Source organism: Littorina saxatilis, linkage group LG17 (genome assembly GCF_037325665.1).
Source record: "Littorina saxatilis isolate snail1 linkage group LG17, US_GU_Lsax_2.0, whole genome shotgun sequence".
NCBI classification, from domain to species: Eukaryota; Metazoa; Mollusca; class Gastropoda; order Littorinimorpha; family Littorinidae; genus Littorina; species Littorina saxatilis.
In genome coordinates this window covers 35,467,129-35,494,376 of record NC_090261.1, presented here as the reverse complement: position 1 = coordinate 35,494,376, position 27,248 = coordinate 35,467,129, and the positions used below count along the sequence as shown (strand labels likewise).

Here is a 27,248-nt window from a genome sequence, read left to right as displayed (position 1 = left end):
TACTGTCACACAAAAAGCTATACGTTGCTTTTATTGACTTCAAGAAGGCCTTCGACTCAGTAGACCGTACAAAGCTGTGGAAGGTGTTGCAAAGCAAAGGAATAAAAGGTAAAATGTACCAAGCCATACTTAGTATGTACAACGTTGTTAAAGCAAAAGTTAGGGCAGGAGCAGAGGTCACTGACCTTTTCATGTGTCCGAGAGGCCTGAAGCAGGGAGAAATAAATAGTCCAATTTTGTTCTCACTTTTCATTAACGAATTGGCGGACGAAATCAAGCGAAAAGGACGACACGGTATACAACTTATCCCAGATTTTATTGAGATATTGATTCTCATGTTCGCAGATGACGTTATTTTGATTTCCGACACTGTGTGTGGGTTACAGAACCAGATAAACGTGCTATACCAAACTGCTTGTAATCTTGGCTTGACTGTTAATTTAGAAAAATCTAACATAGTTATCTTCAGAAATGGTGGTCACATTGCAGCGATTGAAAAATGGATGTATGGCAATATCGAAATGGAAACTGTGAACATGTATAAATACTTAGGAATTTACTTTTCTACAAGGTTGACATTTTCTCACACGCTGAACGATTTAGCGCTGCGTGCAAGAAAGGGTGTGATTGGTATCTTTAAGGTACTGTGGACTCTAGGTGAAAGATCACCAAACATATTCTATAAACTATTCGACTCCCAGATCCAGCCCATGCTCAATTATGCGGCAGAAGTCTGGGGCCTTGATGCAGACCATTCACCTATCGAAAAGGTGCATCTGTTTGCCCTTAAGAGGTTTCTGAACACAAGCATGAAAACACCAAACACACTTGTGTATGGAGAAACTGGCAGACACCCGTTATTTGTCAACACGTTTGTTAAGTCCATACGATTTTGGTTGCGCATCCTGAAAATGCCTAGTCATCGATTGCCACAAAAAGCTTATAAAATGCTGCTTTATTTACACGAACAAAATAAAAGAACATGGGCGTCATCAGTTTGCTATGTGCTGTACAAATACGGCTTTGACCAAGTTTGGATTCAACAAGGCGTTGGAAATGAAAATGCGTTCATAACGGAATTCAAGAACAGACTAGTCACATTATACAAGCAAGAGTGGATAGAAACAGTACAAAGTAAAGAACGATTCCTTTTCTATAGCACTTTCAAGTCAGCCTTATCTATGTCTTCATACTTAAATGACCTGAAGCACGTCAAAGCAAGAAACTGCCTGATTAGGTTAAGACTTGGTGTCTCGCCACTCAAAGTACATCGATTACGACACACTCGGTCGTCAACTGCTGAAGATTACTTGTGTCCATTCTGCGCAAACGAGACCGAAGATGAAATTCACTTTGTTTTGAAATGTCCAAAATATGCTGGTATTCGCGAGTACTACATACCTGCAAAATATTACAACCGCCCATCAAGCTTTAAACTGGCGCTACTTCTAGCGACACCAAACAGATCAATATTACTTAGACTTGCAACCTTCATCATGAACGCGTTTAAAATACGCAGTGAGTGGGGACAGTGAATATGAGATATTGCACGATCTTGTTTTATGTGTATGCTATTTTTGCTGCTTTCTGTCGATTGCTTAGAAAACAGTAATAAAGTTTTGTCCTTTTTGAAAACGTTAATGTGATGCTATGTATCAGAGATGCAACGATTATGCATATAACTGCTTGCAGATTTGCGTGTGAAAGGGCATGTGAAGGGATAGATGGAGTGATGAATAGATGGATGACGGATGAATGGTTGGACAGTCAGACGGTTGATTAGATGGATGGAGGACAGAGGGACACGAGATGGATAGAAGGATGGATGGATGGATGGCTGGCTGGATGGATGGATGGATGGATGGATGGACGGAAAGAGGACAGAGAGACATGAGTGAAGTGCGACAGAGACTGGATTTTGTGCTGATGCTTACTGTCCTTTTCCAAACGTTTTGCTGTTGTAAATGCCTGTTTCCACAGTCGTCATGTCGACTGTCATTACGATGATGATGATTTATTTTAGTATGATTAATATTACAATGATTATTTTTCATGAAGCATGAATGATGAAAATGTGTACACCCCGAATTGAAATGGGCCCAAGGCCCAATCAATAAACCATCCAGACTCCAGACTCCAGACTCTCTCTCTCTCTCTCTCTCTCTCTCTCTCTCTCTCTCTCTCTCTCTCTCTCTCTCTCTCTCAACAAATCAATCAACCAGTCAATAAATCCATCCATCAATCAGTCAATCAGCTTACATTGTGTCAGGTGTTTTTTTATATCTTTTTCTCTCGACTACGGTCATCTGTGAGACACATCTGATTCTCACCGCCGTTTCTCAGTGTGGCGACACTAACCTCTCAGCAGAGGGCTCCCTCGCATTAACCACGATTCAATGATCAATATTTTAGTCTGATGCAGCTCATTATCCCCGCCCACACTCTCACCTACTTTCTACTTCTCACCGTCTCCAAGAAACAAGTTCAAAAAAGTTTATTTTTCCGCCTTTTTTTAACAGTAATTTTAAGTTGAACGAGTGCTTAAACATGAGTGGTGAAGTAGTCATGATTTGCTCACGTGATGTGGATTGAAAACTGATGAGATGCTTCTTTTGTCTACTCTGTCTACTGTTCGTTAACGTTTTATCCCGAGTTGTTCGTTTAGATTCTTTCTTTTGTTGCTTGATCGTGGCTAATAATGAAGACAATCGAAATTCCTCTCTTATTGTGATTTTAGTTAATGTGTTGTGATTCGTTTGCTGTTTTGAATATGTCGCGTAGTACTTTAAAACGTGTGCCTCCGCCCGTTCTTCAACCCCCACTGCTAACACCTTCACACGCAACAAATCCACGCCCACCCCCCCCCCCCCCCCCCACCCCCCCCTCGTGCTTCCACCAACAGCAACAACAAAACCCCAAAGTTCGCTCATAATTTAGAAGTTATATTTGTTTGCTAATCCTCCACACGCGGGAAAGATCGTGATGGAAAGTACTCTTAGGATACACAATTTGCTGTAGAAACACCGCTGCTTTAATAACAAGCGCATTACCCGTACACGACCGTTCGATGAAGTGAAGTCAATATGTGGCTTCCAGACTCTTAAATGGGTCTTGTGTTGTCTGTCACAAAAACTTTTGAATTACCATTTCACTACTTTTTGTGTGTGTTACAATATCAAACCCAGCTTACTGAGGCGTCATCAGCATACGGGTGAGGAAAAGGAAAGTACTTTAAGGGTACACAAAATGCCAAAGACATAGTTTTACGGCCATTTTGATTGGTGATGTGTATTGCCCCTACACGATCATTCAATAAGTCTTCATTTTGGCTTCCAGACTCTGGGGAAAATGTCTCATTTTGTCTGTCTCAGTAACTTGAACATTTGTTTACAGAGACGTATCCCCATGCTAGCGAGGAAATGCAAAGTATTCTTAGGGTACACACAATGTGAGAAAAACATGGCTGCATTTGTGGGTGAAACGTATCCCCCCTAAAAGGGCGTTCGATAAATTGAAGTCATCGTTTGGCTTCCAGACTATTGCAAATAGTGAAATTTCTCATGTTGCCTCTTTCAGTAATTGAACATTTCAAAGTTTTATTTACGAAGACGCCACCGCATGTGAACAAGGTAATGGAAAGTACGCGTACGGTACATAAAGTACCAAAGAAGCATGGCTATTTTTTTTTCTCGTATTCACGTACACGAAAGTCATCGACCATGTGGCTTCCAGATGCTACTGAGAAGTCACGAGAGTGTACATGTGTTGCGTTGTCAGTCACAGAAACTTTGGTATGATCTAAACATTCTATGTTTTGCCTCGTCCTCTTTTTTTCTTCTAATTGGCTTTAAGGTTGTTGTGTATCCTTGAAACTTGATGATGTCATCGAGTTGAGTTTGGGTTGATGTTCATGATTGTTGTCGTTGAGGTTTTTTGTATTATTTGTTTTATCAATTCATTCTTTTCTTCGTATTTATCGAATATTCGTCTTTTCAAAGATAAGTATTAACTTTTCGAAACTTTACGAGTCATTGTAAATCTTACGCAGTTATACTTAGTAACTTTCTGAAGAGGTGAGGGGGCGGGGGGGGGGGGGGGGGGTTGGGGGGCGCGCAGAAAACGGTGGAATGATGCGAGGTGGCGCGGGTAGCGTTTTATAAGGCCAGTTATCGTTCTTAAAATAGTGGGCAACATCCTTTCATTTCTAGCCTGCCTTTCCGTTGTCGTATTATGACTGCAAAGAGCAACTTGATGCTTTCCTCTTCTGCCGATTAGATTATTCTCAAGGGAGCAGTAAACGTAATGAAAAACCAAGCGTTTCTGTTTTTGTAATTTCTTTACAAGGAAATAACAATCATGTTCTGTTCTACGCCGCCTTGGTGTTCTATAAATTTATGCTTTTTCCTCGTCTCATTCTCTTCCGAATTTTTTCTTTTTTCTTTAGGGGGGGGGGGGGGGGGGGAGGGGAGTTCGGGAACGCATCACTTCACAACTTGACAGTTTCTAGTGTAATATTCACTACCGTTATCAATTTTACTTCCCCGTTTTCTGGGTCTTATCCTCTTCAGTTCCTTTCCTCCTTCTTCAACATCGCTACCACTATCGCTTTCCGGCAGTTGTCGCGATTATTCATTTTCAAAGATGTATTCACATTGCAAAACGTGTGTGTGTGTGTGTGTGTGTGTGTGTGTGTGTTTGTGTGTATGTGTACGCGTGCGTGCGCGTGCGCGCGCGCGTGTGTGTGTGTGTGTGATGTTTTGTTTCTGTTTTCGCAAGGGGTTGAACTTATTCTTGTTTTGCTGGTACATGTACATGTATGCTTCCAGGTTGTTGTTTCTTTCGGTGGCTAGTTCGCTAGACACGTGTTTCGCATGCTTTAGGTTGCATAATGAATGTTTCATCGATTGATTGACTGAATGATTGAGTGAGTGTTCGACTGACTGAGTGATTGACAGATTAATTGGAAGAGTTTTATTATTTGTTATTTACATTATAAACATCTTGTTTAGCTACAAGTACGCGTGTGAAGTAGAATGTGTTCTACAACTGTACGTGCTACATATGAAAAGCAAATCAGCAAGTGCATGAGACCGTATTTCGTATTCATCAGGAAGTTGTGATATGTTGGAAAGATACGTGCCTGAAACATCGTATTTTCAATCCAAGCTGCACAGGGCCGGACTACCGGGGGGGTTATGGGGGTTGCGCAACCCCCCCCCCCTCCCCCCTAGCCTAAACATGTACCTCACTTATTTAAAACATTATTTATTATTGTTTATTTTATGCTGTTTCATGCAAGGAGCGACCATTTTCCTATCTCAGAATATGACCTACCCATCAGCTTCAGGGGGCCCCACAAGGGGCTCTGCCCCTTGACCCCGCTGGCAACATCCCCCTGGACCACCACTGGCAACCCCCCCCCCCCCTCCTCTTAGCCTAGTCCGGCCCTGCTGCATATCAGTTTTTGATAAAGTAAGCAATAAATCACTCTCCCACTGAAACCGGCGACATGTCGCGTGCGATACTTGATTAATTGTGTATGTTTTAAAACACGCAGCGTGGGCAAATGTGCATGTAGGCCTACCGTGACCCCAGCTCCTGACGCAAGCACAAAGTACACAGATCCGCGAAAATAAACATTATGCTTGAGTACTTATCCAAATATCAGATGTGTACATATGTCACACTTATGCAATGAAATTTAAGTTTTGTCAAAACCCCAGAGCGTCTAATAAAAACATAAAGCCGATTGCTGTGGCCTGGCGGATCATTTTCAGGAATAGTGTCCCGGTTACAGGAAGCTGTTGCGACAGATGTACCTTACTTTGCTGTCGAGCAAAACCGTGGCAGTGTGTCAAAAGGCAAGCAAAATCGTTGTCAAAAGCGAACACTTTGACTGTAAAATTCGATTCAGTTCCTTCCGTGAATTTTATTCTTGTGTTCAAGAGAAGTAACTGCATGGCGGACTGTTGACGGATAGAGTTAGTAGACGAATGACAGAAATAACTCTGTCGGGTTGAGCTGTGGAAGAGTTGTATTTCTTGGAAGTGGAGCAAGGTAACTAGGATCTAGGACTGTTTCCGAACTATTTGAGACATGTTCTTGAATGTTACCATCTGTGTTGTGATCAAACACAACTACGAAGGACGCAAACACTTGATATGCAAATAGCAGGTCCCGTTCAGGTCATGAAAATAAAGACAATAATAACGACCTTGACTCGCTCCAGGGTCTCCTACGCTTAATCTGGTGCAAATATGATCGAAGTACAGAATGACACACACTTGTCTGCTGAAGGGGGTTTTAAACGACCGGTTCAACACCTATATATCACGCCCTCGTCGTGTACTGTCATCCATTGAACGCTTTCATGTTGAGTGATGATGAATGATCATGACACTTCGTTTGATTTTCTAATTGCATATATATCTTAATAAAGATAATCAAATTGCGTAGGCTGATCTGAAAATACCAGTTGATTTTTGATATGAGATCCAAAGACGGTTCTAATCAACGACCAACAAACCCGCATGCGCGATAGCTTTCGTCTCGGGTCTTTTGTTCGAGATTGCCGATACTGCGCCCAGATATGTAGATGAGCCTTACACCTCAGAAAGGACATTGAAATTACGGAGACAGGCACCACTTTTAACTTGTATTTAGAATGCCTGTACTAAACTAAACGCAGCATACCTGTATCTGTGAAGCTGACTTGAGCAGCGGGTTACACAAGTTATCGCAGTGTGACCTGTTATTTCACAGTGTTCCCGAAGTTTGCCATGTATCATCACACCCACGCAGTCATGTGTTGTGGCAACGGAGCCGCGCAGTTAAAGGGGAAATCCACCTGAGAATAACTCCAAGGCCTGATCTGAACCAAAATGCATCTAGGTTTAAAAACATACGCTACTGGCTAAGGTTTTCCTTAAACGAAAAATGACGCTCTGGTCGTAATTTGTGTATATTGAAACCTTTGTAGTTGAACCCTATACTTAACTTTGCATTGTCAAATGAAAATGTTTTGTTCTTCGTTTCAAAATTCACTAGAGGAATACAAATCAAGCATTCATGTCGGTTAAAGTTGAAGTAGAAAGTCCCTCCAATGAGAGAATCTCGGGTTGACTTCATCGGCTGTCAAACATCTTAACAATATTAGTTGAAGGAAATCATTACATTACTTTTAATTTGTCGTTGTGAATTTTGGACACAGTTGAACACTTTCAGGAGAAGGATTGTCGCTTTAACTCTCATGACATCAGATTTAAATTCTGACACGTTCCACTATCTCAGTCAGCGTTTGGTTGTGCCGTGCGTGGCAGCATGTCTGCTCAAGTCAGCAAAACAAACTGCGCAGGTCTGATTATCTCCGAGTTTGCTAGCTGAGTACGTTCGAAGCACGACAAAAATGCTGCCCTTTTAAAGGTGCAGTGTAGGCTGTTATTAAAACTATAGGACACCAACACATGCACAGCTTATCGGGAAATAAATGTTGCCTTGTCTTTCCTTGCTAAGGTAAGGTTACAGGTGACTATTCCTTTGTTGATGTGACCCGGTAAAACTGTCCATTAAACTTGATTTCCGAACTGCCTTTCTTGCTTTATTTTCGCAACAGACAATCTAAAGTAACGGAATTTCTCCAATAACTCTGTGGCACGTTGTTCGTTTTACTTGTTTTTGATTTTGTTGTGTTTGTTGTGGGTTTTTTTATGTTGTTGTTGTTGCTGTTGTTGTTTTTGTTGACATCAGACTTCTTATTTTTGAAAAGAGGGTCAAGCCTTGATGTCTCCGTTTGTTTAATTGTTGTTGTATCTTCTTAAATCCCTGGTTCTATGTACAACAGTGCTGCAAGTTAAAAGTGCCCGACCCCTGGGCTTCCTGCGCCAACAGGCAAAAGGCGAGAGCGCTAACCAGTGAACCTGGCTCAGATATAAAACGTCGCAGAACAAAAATGTTTCCGCTAATACAACTACTGTGTACTGACATCTGGTTTAAAGGGGAGAGCGCTAACCACTTCGCCAACGCTATCAGATATAAAACCATTAATGGAGGGGCGCTGGTTCTGTGCGACGCTTAGTTTTCGAGATAGGTGTGACCTGACGAAGAACAGGACGTCACATTCCTAATGAAAACGAATATATTGCAGGTGGAAGCCGATGAGGCTGCATTTCTTCGGGGGGGTGCCCGCAAAAATAGATCTACACGGTTCGAGCGGGACAGTTGAGCCGCTCGGAACATGTTTGCATAATAGAGTGGCTTCCCTTTGTTCTTCTCGTGATAACGTTATTTTGTATGAATACGATTCACTTGCAAAATAAAGTATACGACTTGGTGTTTTAGTGGTAAATGTAGATAGAAATCTGTAATACAGACAAAGCAAACAAATAAACGTGGTTTTTTTCGTGAAAATGTTGCGTTGTGTGGGTGTTTGGGTGGCCACGTGATGTACACAAAGCAAGGACGGACTCTGCTCTGTGCTGTAACACTGGCAAGTTCAAAACACGAGAAAAACGATTTCGTTATGCGGGCAGCCACGGGAGATGTATGTATTTGTCAAATGGTCGTACAATAAGTCTTGTATTTATCATCGTACTCAGGCCCTGTTCTTTTTTTCGTCACACCTAAAACCGTTATTTCTTGTGAGCGGCCCAGCATTACATGCAATAAAATGTTTCCGCTAGTACAATCATTGTCCACTGACATTTTGTTTAGTACACCGATCGATCAGTATAAGAGCACCCGCTGACTTGGCCTTTAGACGAATCTGGACCTTGTGTCGTGCTCAGAGCCCGTCTGAGGGGATGTCATAAAGGCCTGTGACTAATCCGCAATGAATTACTTGCCCGGCTCCTGGGGGATATATGAAGTTAAGACATCTCCGGATTGTCGTTGACTATCGATAGTAAATCTCACATTACGCCTAAAACTGATGGTATCCGTCTGTTCGAGTTCCGATTGCTTTTCTCACAGGAGAAAATGTACCCCTTTCCATGCAACGCTACCCCATCAATCCCTACCCCATCGCCCACGCAACACACCATTCTGTTATGCATTGATTGTCTCTAATTCATGTCTGCCTATGATTTGTGTGTGACAGGTTCAGTCAAGGTTGCAGGCCGGTCGTTACACCTTGAAATCATCGACACACTGGAAGAGGTAAGTCAGCAAGCTGCATGCCACAAAACTGAAGAGTGTACCTCGCACTTAACACAGAAAACAGAAAAGAAAACATCCACATCGCTTCACGCTAAAACTGTTGCGAATTTTGCAGCGTGCAAATAGAGTACGCTTCGAGCACGCAATATCCATTTTATTGCAATAAATGAACTTCGGAAACTCTGTCGGGCTTATTATGGGGATGTGAAAGAGTGAATATTCTTGCTTTTATTGAGGCAAACTTTTCACTCGTGTTCCTTGTCCACATGCTTCAGACACACCCTTTGCTAGTTACTCGCGCATAATATCACGTGGGAAAGTTTGCCTCAATAAAAGCAAGAGAACTCACTCTTTCACAACCCATACTGGCATACAAACCCGACAGAGTTAATTCCGAGCATCGTCTATTTCCGGTCAAACTATGAAAACCAGTTTCATGCAACAAATCTTAATAGTGTATATTGTGCATTTCGGCAGTAACATGTTATAAAACACCGGCACGGTTGGCCTAGTGGTAAAGGCGTCCGCCCCGTGATCGGGAGGTCGTGGGTTCGAACCCCGGCCGGGTCATACCTAAGACTTTAAAATTGGCAATCTAGTGGCTGCTCCGCCTGGCGTCTGGCATTATGGGGTTAGTGCTAGGACTGGTTGGTCCGGTGTCAGAATAATGTGACTGGGTGAGACATGAAGCCTGTGCTGCGACTTCTGTCTTGTGTGTGGCGCACGTTATATGTCACAGCAGCACCGTCCTGATAGGGCCCTTCGTGGTCGGCTGGGCGTTAAGCAAACAAACAAACAAACAAACAAACAAAAATGTTATAAAACAGAGCAGAAAAAAACTGTTCCGAATTTTGGAGCGTGCAAAAAGAGCACGCCACCATCACGCACAAGACATTTTCACGCAATTTCGTGTCAAACTGTGAAGGACGACGCAATAAAACTCAAGCACCCATCACATGCTCTGCCGTGACTGTATGGAAAATCAATAAATCTTATAAACGTGGAAGCTAGGCATTCTGCTATCTCTCTCTCTCTCTCTCTCTCTCTCTCTCTCTCTCTCTCTCTCTCTCTCTCTCTCTCTCTCTCTCTCTCTCTTTGTCCTTTTATTGTCTTTATTTTTATGTCTTAGTTTAGCAGGGACAGATTGTAAGACTAGGCGTGAGCCTAAAATCTCCATCCTTGATTAATAAAGTTCGTTCGTTCGTTCGTTCGTTCTCTCTCTCTCTCTCTCTCTCTCTCTCTCTCTCTCTCTCTCTCTCTCTCTCTCTCTCTCTCTCTCTCTCTTTTCAGAAACTCTTCTACCGTAAATTCCAGCAGGCTCATGTTTCCCATGAGAGCGATTCCCGAAGCTTGAAGTCTTCTTGTTTTTTTCTTGTCCGTCATGCTACCAGGCAAAGAATTTTTCTTTTGCCTTTTTTTCGATTGATTGAACATGACACACACAACACGTTCTTTGAAATGTGTGTTGCCACAAGGCTACTGTTATTCAGCTGCTTGAAAACAGAATGTCCGTGGAATTCGTTTTACTTAAAAATTCTTACAGATGGGTGAAACTTTTTTTCATCGAACTTTAATGGCGTGTCCAACGAGTCTGTCTAATTTAAATGTTACTGTCTTTGTGCGAAGAAGCAATTAATGAATTTGTAGGGTGTAAGTTGTGGGATGGATATGACTTTAAAAATTCTAGAAATCACAGCAGCATCCTACAGAGCTAGTTCCATTGGCCTGATTGTAAGGAATCTGTGTTGGCATCTGGCTTTGTCCCCTAACTTCTTCATGCGTGGAGAAGATATTTCCAAAAATGACAGAAAGCTGTTTGATAAATTACGTTGTCATGAGCCTTGTTGCGGTTCGATTCTTCGCTGGCATATCGACAGCAGACAGCTGGCATCTGAATTCTTGGAAATGAACCTTGAAGGATGGGGGTTGGGATGTGATGGGGGATGGCGTAGTTTGAAGGGGGGCAGGCGGGGAGAGGGATGTGCGCGGAAGCTGAAGGAATATGAAATAACTCTTCTAACTCGGCTTTTTAGAACAGAATGATTGAGCGAATGGAAGTTGGGTTTGGATGGAGGAAATAATTTGGCGTTGAGAGGAATGGTAGAGGAGATTGCAGGCATGTACAATGTGCAGAACAGATTGAATAGATGGGGATGGGAGGGGATGGAGGGGGGGGGGGGGCTCGAGGAGAGAATTTGGCGATGAGAGGGGTGGTAAAGAAGAATGCCGGCATGTAAAAGAACACTTATAATCCTGCTGTGCACAACAGTTTCGAAGGACTGGACTCGAACTGGTAACAGTGGGGAGGGAGAAATGCTAGGAGGGTAGTGAGGGGGGGGGGGGGGTGTTGCAGGGGCGCACAAGAGCTCTCCTAATCCTGCTGTGCAGAACGGATTTCTTTCTTTTGATTCCCGATTGATGCCTTACCGTTTACGTCACGGCTTCGACAGGGGAGGGAATTCTGAGAAGATGAAGGAGAAATAGCAGACGGCGTATGTCAATGGGTTAATTGAGTTTGAAAAACAGGGATTGCTTTATTCCCCGGGGAATCTAAAAGAATAAGCTTTTAAATCGCTGGCAATTCTGAAATGCTCATTCACCGCAAAAATGTAAAAGTTTCACTTCTCTGCTCTGCATCAATTTGTCGTTCGACAGAAGATTAAAGACGACAAAAGGTACCATGGCGATTTATCTTCTCTATTATCCTCCCCCTTCCCTAATCCATGTGGCTGCCTGTCTGTCTGTCTGTCTGTCTGCCTGTCTGCCTGTCTGCCTGCCTGCCTGCCTGTCTGTCTGTCTGTCTGTCTGCCCCCCCCCCCCCCCCCCCTCTCCCTCTCTCTCTCTCTCTCTCTCTCTCTCTCTCTCTCTCTCTCTCTCTCTCTCTCTCTCTCTCTCTCTCTCTCTCTTGTTATAGGGTTGACCCTCATTAGGCGAGGGCCGGATGAATAAAAAGCATTATGTCTGCATGCTTATTCTGTCACACTCGGAAAACAAAGTCAGTTGACTTCGGTTTCCTAGCAGGTGCTCCTCTTGGCCTGCTTATTATACAGGTGTTGTTTGCCAGTGTTGACCAGTTACCTGTAACATTTCTGTCTGTGCAGGTTGAAAACAATAAACACTGGCAAACACTGTTGTTTATAAATAAACAAAGTAAACACACTCGCGATCGACCGACTTTGTTGTTATAATCCAGTTCTGTACCGACAAGTTTGCAGTCCCCCGGAGAAAACATTGCACACCTGTTTCTGTGCGCTGTTCGTTTTGCGTTGTAGTTTTACTGTATCGTACTGATGTTTTTCTATTTGCGTTGCTGTATTTTTGCACAGGCTTATCTATGTGAACAGAGAAAATGACCAACTATACGAACAACTCCAGAGATCTCCGACGGTGTATTTGTTGTTGTTGCTTGTGCTGGGTTTTTTTCATATCTGCTATTGCTGTCGTAGTTGTCGTCTTCTCCTCCTCACACGTCCTCCACCCACAACCCCCAGGCCCACCCCACCCGAGTGCTGGATGTAAATAAGCACCTGTTTGCTAATGCCATTACCCTCGTTAATATAGAATTTGTTCTTGTTCTGCCCCCCTCCCTCCCATCCACACACACTTCTCCTCATCCATCACCGTCTTCCTCTTTCTCCCTTTATCCTTAACCATTCCTCTTTCTTCTACTCCTCCTCCTTCTCATCTTGCTTTTTCTACTTGTTTTGTTTTGTTTTGTTTTTCTTCTTGTTTTCTTAGTATTCTACATTGTAATTAATTTGTCCGCGCAGTGCGGTCCTTGAACTAACAGTGAACTCACAATAAAATAAAACTGGCTATAAAGATCACAGCATTCTCCTGTGCATTAAGTGGCCTTATGACGGCTTCTTCGCACTCGATCGTGACATTTTCAAGGAAAACTTGACAAAGATGCTGGCCAACGCATTTTACGATCGCGTGAAAAGTAGGTCGTCGCAGGGCGTAGATATAGATTCTGAACTCCAATGACAGCGCGCGCGGAAAAAAAGGTTTATATTGGATTTTTTTGTTGTTGAAAATGTCAAACTCCTGACTGCACTGTTGCCATGAAATCATGTTAACGGGAATTTATCTCAGAATGTACGGAGTTTACACAACAAGTTGCGTAAAGCAATATCAAAACATTTAGTCAATCGACCTAATAAACATCAACAAACTGAACTAAAAATTCTCCACGGAGGCTATGTCCTGGCTGACCGAAACGTTTACGAAATTAATTTATAAAAAATACAAAATTCCCACGGTTCATTGACAGCACAGAGGCAGTTAATTTTGGTATGTGACCCGTCTCAGGAAGAGTGATGGTCTTACCCCATGAAAAAAGGCCTGGCCAGATCTAAGAAGGTAAGGCGAACTGTTTTCAAGGGTAGGACTGTGTCTGTAAAAGTTCAGAGTCGCTGTGTTACAACAATAAAACGAAAGATCAGAGTTAATATCGACCTGTTGAATAGGAAATCTGTGGTATTTCACAATCCTTCCGATTTTGTGTTACTGGTGTTGTCTTGAAAAGTAGCATTGTTAGAAGCATTCTCATGTTTTCTGATGCTCTGTTTGCAGCGATAGCAACGGCAAGTATAAGGACAAAGGATTCTCCCGCTGAACGACGTACGTTCAAAAAATAACGTTTGTCAGTAAATACTTTAGCGGTGTTTGGTTTCAGACAGCTATAGACAACCACTTTCTGTATTGCGAAATCCTATGGTTTTTCCCACCCCCAGCCTTAAAGGAACAGCTATAACATCCACATCTCATTAGGAGACCCGAAGGCGTTGATTGGGAGCACAGAAACAATGAGAACGGCATGGTGTTTTTGTGTCGCACACATTTTTAAACTTATAGTTTAAATTGCTCAAACTGTGAAACTTGCACAAACACAAAACATAAACAACCACAATCGAACAGCACACACACACACACACACACACACACACACACACACACACACACACACACACACACACACACACACACATTCCTTCTGAAAATATGTTCACTGTTCGATCAAAGCATTCAATCGCAACATCAGAGAGAAAGTACCCCCGTCAGGTTTGCAGAGACAGACATCTCCGTTTCAATTACTCATGATATTACAATTTTCAACTTCTTTGGTTGTTTTGAGTTAAATGCAATCGAATCCCATTTATTGTTGCGCTTTAGTTTGCTTCCATCGGTTCCTTAATTAACACGTGTCCCCTTTAAACGCGGTGGCTAAAGGGGGAAAGGAACACTTGAACCAAACGAACAGGTGGTTGCTCATGCCAGAACGAAATGGCTGTTTCATCGTCTGACCGTCTCTCAGCGATACAACCTCCAGTGCTGCTATAATCTGATGTGACAGTTTGACATTTAACTTACCAGTCGTTGAACCGGACTTTTTACTTCATTCCCGTCCTCCGTTCCCTTATAACTCTTTCAAGAATCGAAGACAGGTCGAAAACGAACCCGGTTTTTGTTTTGTGTGCGTGTGGGTTTTTTTCTCTCTCTCTCTCTCTCTCTCTCTCTCTCTCTCTCTCTCTCTCTCTCTCTCTCTCTCTCTCTCTCTCTCTCTCTCTCTCTCTCTCTCTCTCTCTCTCTCTCTATTTTACTTTGGGTTTTTTAACACTTTTTTGCCAATGTAATCTGCGCCGGATAAAAAGGTGCTGCGCACTCTAAAGAGGCTGATCCTTACTTATATTTTGTGTGAAGGGTTCATAAGTATTGCTTAACATTTTAGTGCGGGCAAGAAATCGTAAGTACGCAGCACTCATACAGCAGTGTTTGTAAAGAAAGATGTCAGCCATGCACACACACACAGACTCACAGACGCAAACACACACACACACACACACACACACACACGCACGCACGCACGCACACAAACACTGCGTTAAAATGTGCTCCTCCCAAAAAACTGGTGTTACAAGGTGCTGCCCAATAAACCCGCGTACCGCGTCATTGTTGCTCAACCTCTTGTGTCCTTACCACATCAAAGAACACAAGGAGCTAGCACAGGTGTTCTTTGTTGATCGATGATAAACACACTAAGGGCATGTTTAGTTTGTGAAAGGCTGGCACAGGCAAAACGACAAAATGAAGGAACAGATGAAAGCTGGTGAAAGATTTATTGGACGGAAGCAGGTTGTCTGGCAGCGTAAAAAAATCCCGAAAGACTGAAAAGTGAAGGTCGACTGTAGTTTGAAAGAGGCGGTGCTTGTCTCACTGACTAGATAAGCCTTTACCATTCTTCCTGTGTGAATGATCAACTTATAAGAACATCCTTCATTTGGACACATATAAAAAAAAAACTCAATAAGCTGTCCGACTGTGTTTTGTGTGTAGATTCAAAATGTGTTGCTGGCTTAATTTCTCCCAATAGAGTCAGTACTGTAAAACCTCCCTATTCAGACCTAAAACGGGTCTTTTAATGGAGGGAGTCTAAAATGGAGGTAAATCTTGGGAAACAAAGTCTTAAAATGGGGTAAGTCCTAAAACGTGTTTTCTTAAAAAATAAGAGGGGGGGGGAGGGGGGGGGGGGTGCAGGACCACTATTACGAAATTAATTCTGCAAAAAAACAACGAAATAAAAAAAACCACTGTGCACAAAAAATTGCTACACTACAATTCTTTGGGTATGTGTCCAAATATAAGGATATACCCCTGGCCCTAACGCATGTAAAGCCGGGCGGTTCTGTAATAGTTACATTATGCACGGGATGGGCGGTACTTTAAAGTAATTTCGTTTGAAAACAGACTTAGTCTCTCTAACGTTACCTCAGTCTCTGAGCCACAAATACACTATCGTCTTTGTTGATGGTTGATAAACTCGATGAAGGCTAGTTTTTTAAGGGCGGGCACATGTTAACAGACGAAGAGTACAAACCGATGTGAAAGGTGATGAAAGATTTACAGGACGGAAGCCTAAGCTTCCTGGGGGCATACGAGGTGGAATGGTGAGAGAGTGTAAGAAGACAATCGAGTCGCAAATGTAAATGTTGTGAATGTTAGAACAACTTGGCACACGTTGTTCAAAGCCCCTTTTTATTAGTGAGGGTGGTGTGTGGGTGTGCGCGAGCGTGCGTGGGTGTGCGCGAGCGTGTACGTGTGCGGAACAAGTGTTATTCTGTTTTGGATTGCATATGCAGATCGCATACACTTGATCGCTTATCTGTGTACGTATTGTAATCCTTTGTCGCGTGTATTTTTTTCTCTCCTCAAATCGACATTGTGTGTGCAGGCGCTTTAGACAGAATTCAAGAAAGACACCTGCAATTTTTTGTTCTTGTTTCCCTACAGGAAGCTCATGATTACACCAATCGTCAATTACTTTTCAAAAATAGCAGCAGAACAACACGCACAAAGAAAACAATATTAACCCAAAACGACGCCGAGCAAGAAGCAGCAAGACACCTTCCTGAGCATAACACAGACTTTCCCAGGAATTTGGAACTGTTCCAACCAAAGAGCCTCCACGTATATCTGAGTTCATCCGGGCGATTAAAGTGTTTTGAAGCCCCTGAGCTATTTTGGCGTCTAAACTACAGGGAAGCTTGGTTGTGCGAAGTAATGAGCAAGTTATCGTCGGTGTCGTTAAAGGCAGCGAAAGATGATGAGTTATGAGGTCTAAAATTGCCTACTAATGAAAGGCACTCTGTGTTCTTCTGTGCTACGGCGGCCGCGGCAGGTGTTCGAGTTAAATAACGTGTGGAAACTTGGTTATGTTTCGTTAAGGAGTCACCTTACTTTACGTGAAGGAGTAGTGTTATTAGGCTTGTTTTCTACGTGTACAGTATTGTTCTAAGGCCTTGGTCTTCGATTACTGACGCATATTTATTTTATCCGACGCATTGGTATGAACCATGGCCGGTCGACCGTCCGATAGTTTTGACATGCAGGAGGTTGTCTGATAGAACGATTTCAGTTGTTGTAGCCAGGAAACTTAGACCCGCATGACAGAAATAAAGTCCTTTCTCTTTTGTAGAATTAACTTAAGATAACTGTGACAGGGGAGGCTACCGCTCCTTTCACAGCAGACTCTGCACCCGACTTGTTGGCCTTTAAGTCAACACCGGTTGATTGTGGAATTCTCTTTGTGATGAGGTCTGGTGGTTTCCGAGTGTCTGTATGTTCATGGAAACCTTCGGGTTTGCATAACAGTTTTTATAGGGCTAAGAAATTGGCCCTAACATTTTCAATCCTGTTTGATTGCACTTCGCCTCCCGAGGTGATCGTAGTGTTTCGGCACTCGGTTACATCTGGCGCTGCGAGCAGGATGGGACTCGGCATGATATGTTCAAATAATGGCATAATATGACCACTGAACATTTTCGTGCTGTTCCCATTCTGCGAACTTGGGATGGACAGTGGTCCCCCGGTTCGGAACTTCGGGACGAAGTTCATTCAAACGGGGGCGATTGTGACATGGGAGGCTACCGCTCCTTTCACAGCAGACTCATAACTCATAACTCATAACTCATAACATTTTATTGATCCAACAAAGGAAATTAAATTAGTCATCAGCACATATAGGTCATTAATTAATAACTATAAAAGAATAAAAGAAGAAAATTCATAAAACCCATGATATAAAAATACCCTTTTTTCTTGCACACCTGACACACCGACACACCAATACACATGCATACATGCCTACATACATACCTACATACATACATACATACATACATACATACATACATACATACATACATGCATACATTCCATGTTAAAATATAGTTAAGAACATCACAATAATTATATCATTGTTTGGATTAACAGATAAGTTTTTATGTAAATGATGATAACAACAATCCATAATTAACGCTATTGCACTACCAAAGAAGAGACCAACCAAACACATAAAAACCAATAACAGTAATCATCATCAGTTATCGCAGGTATCACAGTAGATTAGCCATCAGGTAGTTAGACTCAATTGGGCAAAATATAGTGTCAACACCATCACAACAAAGCTAGATCTCATTTTCACAGCACTAGTTATGATCAAAGGTCAAACAGTCATCAAATCATATTAAATCTATCACTAAGAGGTACATTTAAAAGGCATCACTGATAGTCTGTGGCCAGGACGATGGCTCGGTTGCTGTTAAAATGTCTCGCAGCTGCAGGAAGAAAAGAACGCACCCGAGTTGTTGGCCTTTAAGTAAACACCGGTGTATTGTGGAATTCTGTTTGTGATGGGGTCTGGTGGTTTCCGATTGTCTGTATGTTCATGGAAACCTTCGGGTTTGCATAACAGTTTTTATAGGGCTAAGAAATTAGCCCTAACATTTTCAATCCTGTTTGATTGCACTTCGCCTCCCGAGGTGATCGTAGTGTTTCGGCACTCGGTTACATAACAATAACAGAAAAAATGTTTTTCTCAACATTTCAAGCAGAAGTTTCGTGTGACACAGTACCGTAAAAGGGTTTTGCGTGTGAGAGCCATTTTCTGTGTATCTCTGTGGTGAGAGCCCGGCTTTCGTGCTTTTGCTAAGCAACTGAAATGCATTGGTCTTCTCTTGCTGAGTATTCAAACGCATCGGCATCCCGACAAAGACTAAAGATATATCAGGGAGGCAGAACAGAACCCACCAACTTACTTGAACACTCCTTCCTGTGACCTGCCCTATCCCCGTTACCCCCCTGGATTTGAACCTATCCTTTGTCCACTTACCTACCCGAACAAACACTCCACACCAAGTCGCACTAAGTCACAAAACCGACACACGAGATTGCAATGAAAGTAAGTTAAATGTTAAACACCCACGCTCCTTAAATAACGTGATACCGCACTCACTACAAGACGGAAATTAATAAGAAATCTGCAAGAAGTCACCTAACGTCCCGATATTTGAAATATCCATCAAATTCAAAGCTTACGTTCAGGAACAGTTGTTTTCTTTATACTCTCGAGAGTGACTCGCTGGCGAGTCAGAATTATGCGGTAACTCTTCTGAAATGTGATTGGAATCTGTTCTCAGTATTATTCTGTTCTGTAAAATTAATCTCTCTCTCTCTCTCTCTCTCTCTCTCTCTCTCTCTCTCTCTCTCTCTCTCTCTCTCTCTCTCTCTCTCTCTCTCGGTGCACCCTCTCTCTCTCTCTCTCTCTCTCTCTCTCTCCCTCCCTCGCTCTCTCTCTCTTACTCTGTCTCCCTCCCTCTCTCTCTCTCTCTCTCTCTCTCTCTCTTTCTCTTTCTCTCTCTCTCTAGCCCTCCCTCCCTCTCTCTCTCTCTCTCTCTCTCTCTCTCTCTCTCTCTCTCTCTCTCTCTCTCTCTCTCTCCGAGAAATAGTGGAGAGGGGCTGCAGCCAGAAGAGGCTGCCAGAAGCAATATTTCTTTCTGAATCTCACCTTTTATAGTGTGGTTTGCGTGATCCTTTTCGCGTGCAGGCAAATGACACGCGCCGAATTTTTCGATTGTCTTTTCCGTTCTGGGACATACTTCTATTATTCATGGTATAGAGGCGCAAATTTGAAGCACCGAGAAATCGAAGCGTTGGTTGTCACTTCAACGTGTGTGTTTTTGTTCGGTACGACAGTGCTGCCAGAACAGTGCATAAAGACGGAAAAATCCAAGCATATAAAACAACGATAGTGGAGTATTTGACAATCAGTTGAACGTAGAAGACCGTTTGGCTGGGGAAATGACAGCCACAGTTTAAATCAATATATAATATTAGAGACAGATACCAAGATTGTAGATATTGTGTTGTTTTGCTGGTTAAACGGACACACTGCTCTCGCAGGGAAACCATCCTCTAATGTCAACGACGAGTGAAGTTAAAGGCACAGTAAGCCTCCCGTAAACCATCACAGATACTGTCAGGCTTTTACACACAGTACAAACACCCTTCCATTTGAACGCTCACCGAACGGGAACATCCTAGGTGCCCTACGTAAAGCTAAAGAGCGAGCAATTTTCAAAGAATTAATTTTGCGGAGAGAGTGTCAGAGACAATCGGACCGTGGTGGGTTTTGGCGCCAGACCTAACTTTTAAAATCTTAATAATAAATTGACAGCTTGTTACACAAACATTCTTAAATCATAAAAGAATTCTTTTTTTATCAAGACAAGATCAGTACAATTCGAAGTTTTGAAAGTTTGAAAAAAGAAAAGCCCGGAAGCAGGGTCACGCAAGGTCGTGGTTCTCGTAGCAGACGACGGTTTATACCTATCGCCAGTTCCTCTGAACAGTCAAAAGCCATCGCTAGAGTTCTTGTGAACCACAGCCGTTTGTTTCGTGCATAGTCAGAGGTACTTAATAACGTGCTATTGCAGATAAGCTCAAAGCGAGTCGCATTCAAATTACTAACCGACGACTACATCGTGAAAAAGGGAAACTGGATCACACGGGTTCACGATGGCTCAGGGGTAAGATAAACCACGCAAAAATAAATTCTTTGAAAATTGCTCGCTCCTTTCGGAGGGCACCCAGGATGTTCCCGTTTGGTGAGCGTTCAAATGGAAGGGTGTTTGTACTGTGTGTAAAAGCCTGACAGTATCTGTGATGGTTTACGGGAGGCTTACTGTGCCTTTAAAGAATGAACCTCACACACACGCAACACCTGGTCCAGTATTTGGACCTAAACGACATTAGGGGGAAAAAGGCAGGGGCAACGTCATCACTTTCTTATGGCGAAGTCTCAGTAATGATGTTTACCGTGTAGAAGAGACAATCACAGCAAGGCTTGCCTCTGGACATCCGTACGGCTCCACGGATTTGGAGTTAATGTTGGGGTGGGGTGGGGTGGGGGCGACTAGGGAGGGCCAAGAGAAAGAGGAATCCAAGATTGACAACAAAACACGAAGGATGAGGGAGGGAGAGAGAGAGAGAGAGAGAGAGAGAGAGAGAGAGAGAGAGAGAGAGAGAGAAAGAGAGAGAGAGAGAGAGAGAGAGAAAAGAGATGGGGAGGGGGGTAGAGGGTGCAGGGAGAATCGGGACCCTAAGGAGGAGTTGTGTTGAGAGCCGATGGGGGTGGGGGTGAGTAGGAAGAGAAAGAGGAAAGAGAGAATGATTGACGAAAAGACAAGAAGAGATAGAAAGCGGGAGGATGTCAATGGAGGTTATGGGAGGAAAGAGAAAAGACAGACGGATGAAGACGCAAAGGATGAGGAGGGAGAAAAAAGAAGAAAAAAGATAACCCCTAGAAGATACGGTGTCAAGAGCTAGAGCGAAGTGGGGTGTTAAGAGCAGGGGGGGGGGGGGGGGTAAGAATGAGCTGACTGTTGCACGAAGATGCGAAGAATGAAGGTGGCCGCACGGTTAGGTGGAAAGACTCCCCGAGGGAACGGGTACCCCTGGTTGGAGGGGGAGGAGGGTTCAGGGAGGAGGCCAAGAAAGGATGGGTGCTGCATGGTGGGAAGGAGAGCTAGGCTGGATCCGGGCGGCACGAGGAGGACAGTGAATGTTGACTTGTTGGCCCTCAAGAAGCTCACAAGTAATGAGGTCTGTCTGGAGCAAAAATCACTGATCGATAGGCGTGAAGAAGCAGAAAAGAGACCAGAGAGAGGCACGGGACGGCGAGACGCACGTGCAGAGTTGCCCTATACCTGTGGGCATTGTGTGACGACCGTCACTTCTTCTGGCACTGCGGCAGAAAAGAGACCAGAGAGAGGCACGGGACGAGACGCACGTGCAGAGTTGCCCTATACCCGTGGGCAATGTGTGACGACTGTCAGCCTGTACTTCTGGCACTGCGGCGTCTTGTTTCGGTCCACGATGTTGTGCTGCTGCCTGTCCGCCCTATTAGCTGAACTTTTCTGCTGCAGTGCTGCAGGGCTAGGGAAGACAGCATATATATCACAGGAGGAAGGGCTCAAGAGGTGATAATGGGGAGGGGTGGAGAATAAGGGGGGGGGGGGGGGCGAGAGAAAGAGATAAAGAAAAGTCTGTTCGCACTGGGAAGGGGGAGGAAGGGGACACAAGACAGGGAGGGGGGGGGGGGGCAGAAAAGGACAGATAGAGACATACAGAGACAAAGACGGTGTGAGAGAGTGAGTCACAAGCACACTTACACACACACACACACATACACACACACACACACACAGATGTGAAGCCGCAACATAATATCCTGTCAGCGAACGAGCAACATAAAACCTTGCCTATGTGAAGCAAAACCTTCCAAAGTTTGAGTTCATGGCCCCTCCACTAGGCTGATTGCGCAAAGAGTCTCCGGGACTGATATGATTTATAACGTCCTCTCAGGTTCAGCTTGGATCAAACGAAACGAGGAAAGTCTGCATGCCACGAGCACAAAAGCCTGGAGGCTAGAATAGACTGAGCCTGTTAGAACAGCGATGAAAGTCTTTTTTTCAGGAGCAAAAGCCTGTAGGCTTGAACACTCGGAATATGCGTGGAATGACAACTTCAAGGATCGAAGCATCAGCAAAAACCTTTGACTGGAATAAAGACTCGACGCCAAATGTCAGTCCCAGTTACTCCTGAAAGGCTGTGGCCAGCCTAGAAGTCCTGATGCGTCTGGTTCCCTATTTTGCAGAACATGGGTCAAAGGTGAAAGTCGGGTCGTGAATACGGAGATGTGAGGGAAACAGGGAGAGAAAGATTAGGGGGTGAGGTACATATTCGTAAGTAAACCGAAAAGGGTCAAATGAAATTGTCTTACAAATAGGAACGAAACTGAAGGAGTCAGTGAGAGAGAGAGGGAGGGGGAGAGAGAGAGAGAGAGAGAGAGAGAGAGAGAGAGAGAGAGAGAGAGAGAGAGAGAGAGAGAGAGAGAGAGGGGAAGGTTACTGGCGGTTCAACAACAGTTATTTGAAAAATCAACATTTTCTGGAACAAATGAATTCACTTCTGGATGTTTTGGTTGAAGAAGCCGAGAATGATGCCTCAGCAATAAACAGATGGGAATTGGCAAAAGTACAGATAAGAAATTTCTGCATTGAATTTGGTAAAAATACAGTCGTGTAATAGGAAAAATGAAGAAATCAGGCTACAAACCCGCCTTAGAGAACTGGAAAGATTATTGATTAATAAGATTGAAAATAATGGGTTGCAAACAGAATTACTAAAATTGAAACAAAAGTTAGAATTATTAGAACTAGAAAAAGCAAGGGGTGCACAGGTTAGAGCTAGGGTGAAGTGGATAGAAGAGGGGGAAAAAAACACAATTTTTTTTTGTAACTTAGAAAAAAGACAAAAGAAGAAAAACATTATGTCACGCCTCAGCACTTTAGCGAGTGAAACAATAACCGACCAGAAATTGATTTTACAAGAACAAAAAGAATATTATACACTTTTGTGTAGTCTGAAAACTGATTCTGAAAATACGGTAAAAGATAGTTTGGATTTTTTGTCGCAAGAATTTGTTCCACGCCTTAGTGAAGAACAGTCACGTTTATGTGAGGGGTTAGTAAATCCCGCAGAAGCAGCCGACGCTCTGTGTAGCATGAAACATGGCTCGGCCCCCGGAGTTGATGGAATTTCTATTGATTTCATGAAAGTATTTTGGAGCAAGATAAGCAGATTGCTTGTTGATTCATTTAATGAATCATTTGAAAGGGAAGAGTTATCATATACGCAAAATCAAGGGGTGATAATATTATTGCATAAAGGAAAAGATTTGGATAGAGAACGATTAAGTAATTGGAGACCAATTACTTTAACTAATACTGATTATAAGATTCTAGCTAAAGTTTTGGCAAGAAGAATGGGTTTAGTAATTAATGAACTAATCAGTGTAGATCAGGTTGGTTACCTAAAAGACAGAAATATATCAACAGTGATTAGAACGATTGACGATGCGGTTAATTACTTTAATGTTAGTGAAAAGGCGGGTTATCTGCTTGCCCTGGATTTTAAAAAAGCTTTCAACAGTATATCAAAGTCACTACTTCTTCATGTTTTTGACAGATTTGGATTTGGATCTAGTTTTAAAAAGTGGGTGGAGATTTTGATAAAAGGTACTACAAGCTGTATAAATCATGGAGGTTGGTTATCGGAGAGTTTTAACGTATTTAGTGGAATTCGACAAGGTTGCCCGTTTTCGCCGTTGGCTTTCGTCTTGGCGGTAGAATTGTTGGCGATTAAGATAAGAAACAGCCCTATAGTTGGAATAATTACACCGAACATGATTAATCAGGTTGGTACGGTCATAAAGATAAAACAAATGGCAGATGATACAACCCTGTTTTTAAAAAACCAAGATGATGCTAACATGGCAATGAACATATTGAACCAATTTAGCAAAGTCTCAGGGCTACAATTAATCTTAGATAAAACGAAAGCTTTGAGAATGGGGAGAGAACCAACGGAACCTAATCTGCCTTTCAACGTTGTTAAGGAGATTAAAATTTTAGGGATTAAATTTAGTAGTTGTAAAATGGCAAAAGACATCGAGGAAAACTGGAAATTCAAAATGGAGAGTCTTGATGCCATGATTAAACAGTGGAGTAAAAGAGATCTCAGTATACAGGGAAAAATAACAGTTATTAAAACGTTTATGACTTCCCCATTTGTGTATATTATGCAGTCTGTTGGTCTTCCAAAGCAAGTTCTCACACAGCTAAACACGAAACTATACAAATTTGTATGGCAAAAACAATATAGTAATAAAAAAGCTTTTGAAAAGATAAAAAGGAAAATTATGGAGTCTGAATATGAGCATGGTGGATTGAAAATGATCAATATGTTTGATATACAGAAAGTGTTTTATTTAAATTGGATTGGACGGTTGCATGAAGCAGGTCGAGAAAATTGGAGTGCAATCCCAAAATGGCACATTCAACAATTAACAGATTTTAATCATTTGGCAAAAATTAATTGCACACAAAAGGAATTACAAGGAATCGAAAAAGTTCAAAATGATTTTTGGAAAGAGGTATTTTTGACATATCTTGATAATAAGAATAAAGTAGGTTTAGAGGAAGTTGACAGAAATGATGTTGATAATCAACTGTTATTTAATAATAGACTGATTCAGTTTAAAGGTAAAGTGTTGGATTTTGTAAAATGGCGCCAGAAAGGTTTTAAGGTTATAAATGATTTGTTGAATGTTGAAAGAAATCAGTTTCTGTTATGTGAAGATGTACAGATCACTCTGCAGCAAAACCCTGCAATAACCTTTTTTGAATACAACGCTGTGATGAATGCAATTCCAAAACAATGGAAAGATTGGATTGTAGACAACCCAGCACATGTAGTTAATGTAGATATGATTGATGATGAATTGAATGTGTTTAAAAGCAAACCCAAGTTAATTAAGTTATATTTAAAGAAAAAACGGAATTATAGCATTGAAAAATCTCATGCAATCGATTTTTGGAAAAGAAAACTAGATTTTGTTTTTGTCGAACAGACGTGGTTGTTGCCACGACAGGTGACAAAAGAAGTGCGCCTGCGTGTGTTGCAATGGAAAATTTGTCACAATTTATATCCCACCAATATTTTATTACATAAAATGAAAGTAAGTCAAACAAAAAACTGTAACGAGTGCCCACATATTTTGGATGTCATGGAACACTTTTTCTATGAGTGTCCACGAATTAGAAGGTTTTGGACTTGTATTGAAAAAATGTTGAACAGTCTGACAGGTCGGGCTTTCTTATTGTCTACTACAGATGTATTATTCGGAATCGAAAAATGTCAGGAATCAGCGTTAATTAACCATGTTTTATTGATAGCAAAAATGTGCATTAGCAAAGTTAAGAAAACTAAATCGCATATTCCATTGGAAATTGTATTTCAACAAGAACTTGCGCTACGAAAGGTTTATCCCCATTGTCCCTAGTTAGATTGTTGTTGAATTAAAAAGTAATTTAATGGAAATTGAAAAAAAAGAAAAAAAAGACCAATGAAGAAGGATATGCTCACCGCCCAAAAAGAAAGAAAAGAAAAAAAAGACGAAAGAGGCAAAAAAGATGGGTTGAAGCAGCCTTGCATGCAACTGAGGTAAAAAAAAAAAAAAAAAAAAAAAAAAGAGAGAGAGAGAGAGACACACACACACACACACACACACACATACACACACACACACACACACACACACACACACACACACACACACACACACACACACACACACACACACACACACACACCCGACAGACAAAGAGACACACACAGAAAGACGGACCAGCAGGCAAACAGAGGGCAGCTTTTTCAGTAAGAAAGAATATCGAATATAATATTCTCTTCCCCTATCCTACATCTTTTTCATTCAATTCAACCCGTTACAGGTAGTTGGTGTTACCTGATGAGCTACGATGTTCATAGATCTTTATTTTGTTTCATTCCTGCTCATTTAATTTACACATGTTTTGCGGGTTTTTTTTTCTTTGTCTGTTTTTTTTCCCAATCATTATTTTATTTCTTCTTCAAAGAAAATGTGTTCTGTTTAATGGCGACATGGCTAGCCATTGCAGTGTTGCACCAGATTTATCCCAGGCTGATCTTGACAGATACAATTTTCTTCGCATATACCCATCATGAAAAGTAAATCAAACAAGAAAACTGACTATAAGGTTACAGCAAGAAAAGACCACAAGAAAAGCAACAGAAAGAAACAAAGAAAGAACGATAGAAAGAACGGAATAAAAACAAGTCGCGTAAGGCGAAATTACTACATTTAGTCAAGCTGTGGAACTCACAGAATGAAACTGAACGCACTGAATTTTTTCACAATGACCGTTGTCCGCCGCTTGTGCAAAACGGAGTGAAACTGACGAGCCTGTTCAGCGCGGTAGTGGTTTCGCTGTGCTGCATAGCACGCTTTTCTGTACCTCTCTTCCTTTGAACTTTCTGAGCGTGTTTCTAATCCAAACATATCATATCTATATGTTTTTGGAATCAGGAACCGACAAGGAATAAGATGAAATTGTTTTTAAATCGATTTCGGAAATTTGATTTTGATAATAATTTTTATATTTTTAATTTTCAGAGCTTGTCTTTAATCCAAATATAACATATTTATATGTTTTTGGAATCAGAAAAGGATGAAGAATAAGATGAACGTAAATTTAGATCGTTTTATAAAAAAATAATTTTAATTACAATTTTCAGATTTTTAATGACCAAAGTCATTAATTAATTTGTACGCCACCAAGCTGAAATGCAATACCGAAGTCCGGCCTTCGTCGAAG

The 27,248-nt window shown here is 42.1% G+C and overlaps 1 protein-coding gene across 2 annotated transcripts in view; it reads left to right on the top strand.

Annotated features, from left to right (window-relative positions):
* LOC138953544 (cell division control protein 42 homolog) overlaps window positions 1-27,248 on the top strand; it is a 63,189-nt gene that overhangs the window by 26,675 nt on the left and 9,266 nt on the right. For both annotated transcript variants that reach the window (XM_070325385.1, XM_070325386.1), the window contains exon 3: window positions 9,095-9,153. In XM_070325385.1, coding sequence (XP_070181486.1) covers window positions 9,095-9,153 — 59 coding nt within the window. The remainder of the gene's footprint in view (window positions 1-9,094; window positions 9,154-27,248) is intronic.